This window comes from Neltuma alba, unplaced genomic scaffold, assembly GCF_004799145.2.
Source record: "Neltuma alba isolate B1F8T4 unplaced genomic scaffold, ASM479914v2 tig00000904_pilon, whole genome shotgun sequence".
NCBI lineage: Eukaryota > Viridiplantae > Streptophyta > Magnoliopsida > Fabales > Fabaceae > Neltuma > Neltuma alba.
The window spans coordinates 35,478-36,959 of NW_021632247.1; the positions used below are offsets into that span (position 1 = coordinate 35,478).

The following is a 1,482-nucleotide window of genomic DNA, read 5'->3' on the forward strand; positions in this document are numbered from 1 at the left end:
TAGAAGTTTTTCAACTTGAAAAGACTAACTTGGCCGCTACTTAAACAGAACTTCTTAGCAATTTAAAACAAAAAAATTGATTGTTGAGACTTGAGACGTATGTTATCATAAATATTGTTACTGTTATTAACAATTAGCTTTACGAAATTTAGTATTGTTATCATAAAAACCCTCAAGATTTAATTATTACCTCCTCGTAATCCATGGATTGTTCTATTAGGAGTGATTATATATGTATTTTAACAAGTATGCGCAATGACATTGCCTCCTTGCATGGCATAAAATTAAAGTCCCTTGAAAGTGGGAGGTTGTAGTTTTAATCCCGCATTTGCACTTATAATCTCATGCTATTAGTACTTATCATAAAGAGTGTGAGAATCACCTGAAAAAGAATATAAATTAAACATGCTTGATTTCAACAATACTCCACTAAATTTCAACCCCCCCCCCCCAAAAAAAAAAGAAGAGAAAAACAGTAATAGCAAATCAGTTAAGATCATCTCTGGACAACTTTAGTGGAACTCAGAGGCTCCAGGAAATGGTGAGAATCTTTCGAACATTCTGTTATTCTTGTTTGTACGATAGAAGCTGGAAATGAAGATATTCCTCATTGACAAATTCAAACTCATCTCAAGCCCTCGAATCTACCAAGTCTCTGAATTCCTTCAAGTGTGATGAGACACATGGAGGAACTTCCAATATTGGTTCCATCGACCTTCCTTTCCTATGAGGATGAGCAAAAATCTGACCAAGGATATGAAAGAAATCAATGCTACACACATATCATTCAAGTTGAAATTAAGAAATTAACTAACCTGATTCATCACAGGAACTTCATGTTTGGGGCAGCTTCTTAGGCCTTTCACTACCCAATTCAAGTCTTCATCATAAAGACGTGAAAATCCTATGCGAGCTAAATTCTCAAACCTTGGAAAATCATCATGGACAGATGATATTTTATCCTACATATGAATGGAGACTAAACTGAATTAATTTGGTAATAGCATTGTATTTAGAATGAAAAAAAAAAAGACAATATAATATAGATCAGCATCATTAATTCATACCGTATTTAACCGAAGAAAAGTCACATTGGAAAATGCTTTCCACTTAATTAGATTGAAAGGAACAGCTGCTGAAACCAAATGTTGAAGCTTTTCAATATCTGATGGGTGTACATCCATGAATGTATCTAAATCTAAATCTTATACCAAATCTTGCAGAAGAGGACATCTCGAAAGGAGATTTGCCAAACTTTCAAGATCTGGAAATATAGCCTCCGCCAAATGCATGACTTTAAGCAAAAGGCAAATTAACAGAATAAAAAGTGCTCAATCTAACCCCACCAACTTTAAAGCCCTAATGGTACCACAGCTAAAAATTCTAGGGGACACTTTTATGTAGAAACTACTGCAGCATAGCTCAAGATGCTCAACTTTTGGATGAATAAGTGTGTTAATCAAAGATTAATCCTAGCGATCC

At 34.4% G+C, this 1,482-nt stretch overlaps 1 protein-coding gene across 1 annotated transcript; it reads right to left on the reverse strand.

The window, feature by feature from the left end:
* Positions 1–630: 630 nt before the first annotated feature.
* LOC114747744 (uncharacterized) lies at positions 631–1,184 on the reverse strand. Its single transcript, XM_028936089.1, has 3 exons — positions 1,068–1,184; positions 816–962; positions 631–744 (listed from the first exon to the last, which is right to left on the reverse strand). Exons 1-3 carry the CDS (start codon positions 1,182–1,184, stop codon positions 631–633), a joined length of 378 nt encoding a protein of 125 aa, XP_028791922.1.
* Positions 1,185–1,482: the final 298 nt, after the last annotated feature.

Excerpts from the sequence above, each read along its gene's own strand:
- LOC114747744 (XM_028936089.1), bottom strand. The coding sequence starts at position 1,184 with ATGGATGTACACCCATCAGATATTGAAAAGCTTCAACATTTGGTTTCA. Across the intron at positions 963-1,067 it reads CTTTTCTTCGGTTAAATACG|GATAAAATATCATCTGTCCA; the intron begins GTATGAATTAAT and ends ATTCATATGTAG. Across the intron at positions 745-815 it reads AAGTTCCTGTGATGAATCAG|ATTTTTGCTCATCCTCATAG; the intron begins GTTAGTTAATTT and ends ATCCTTGGTCAG.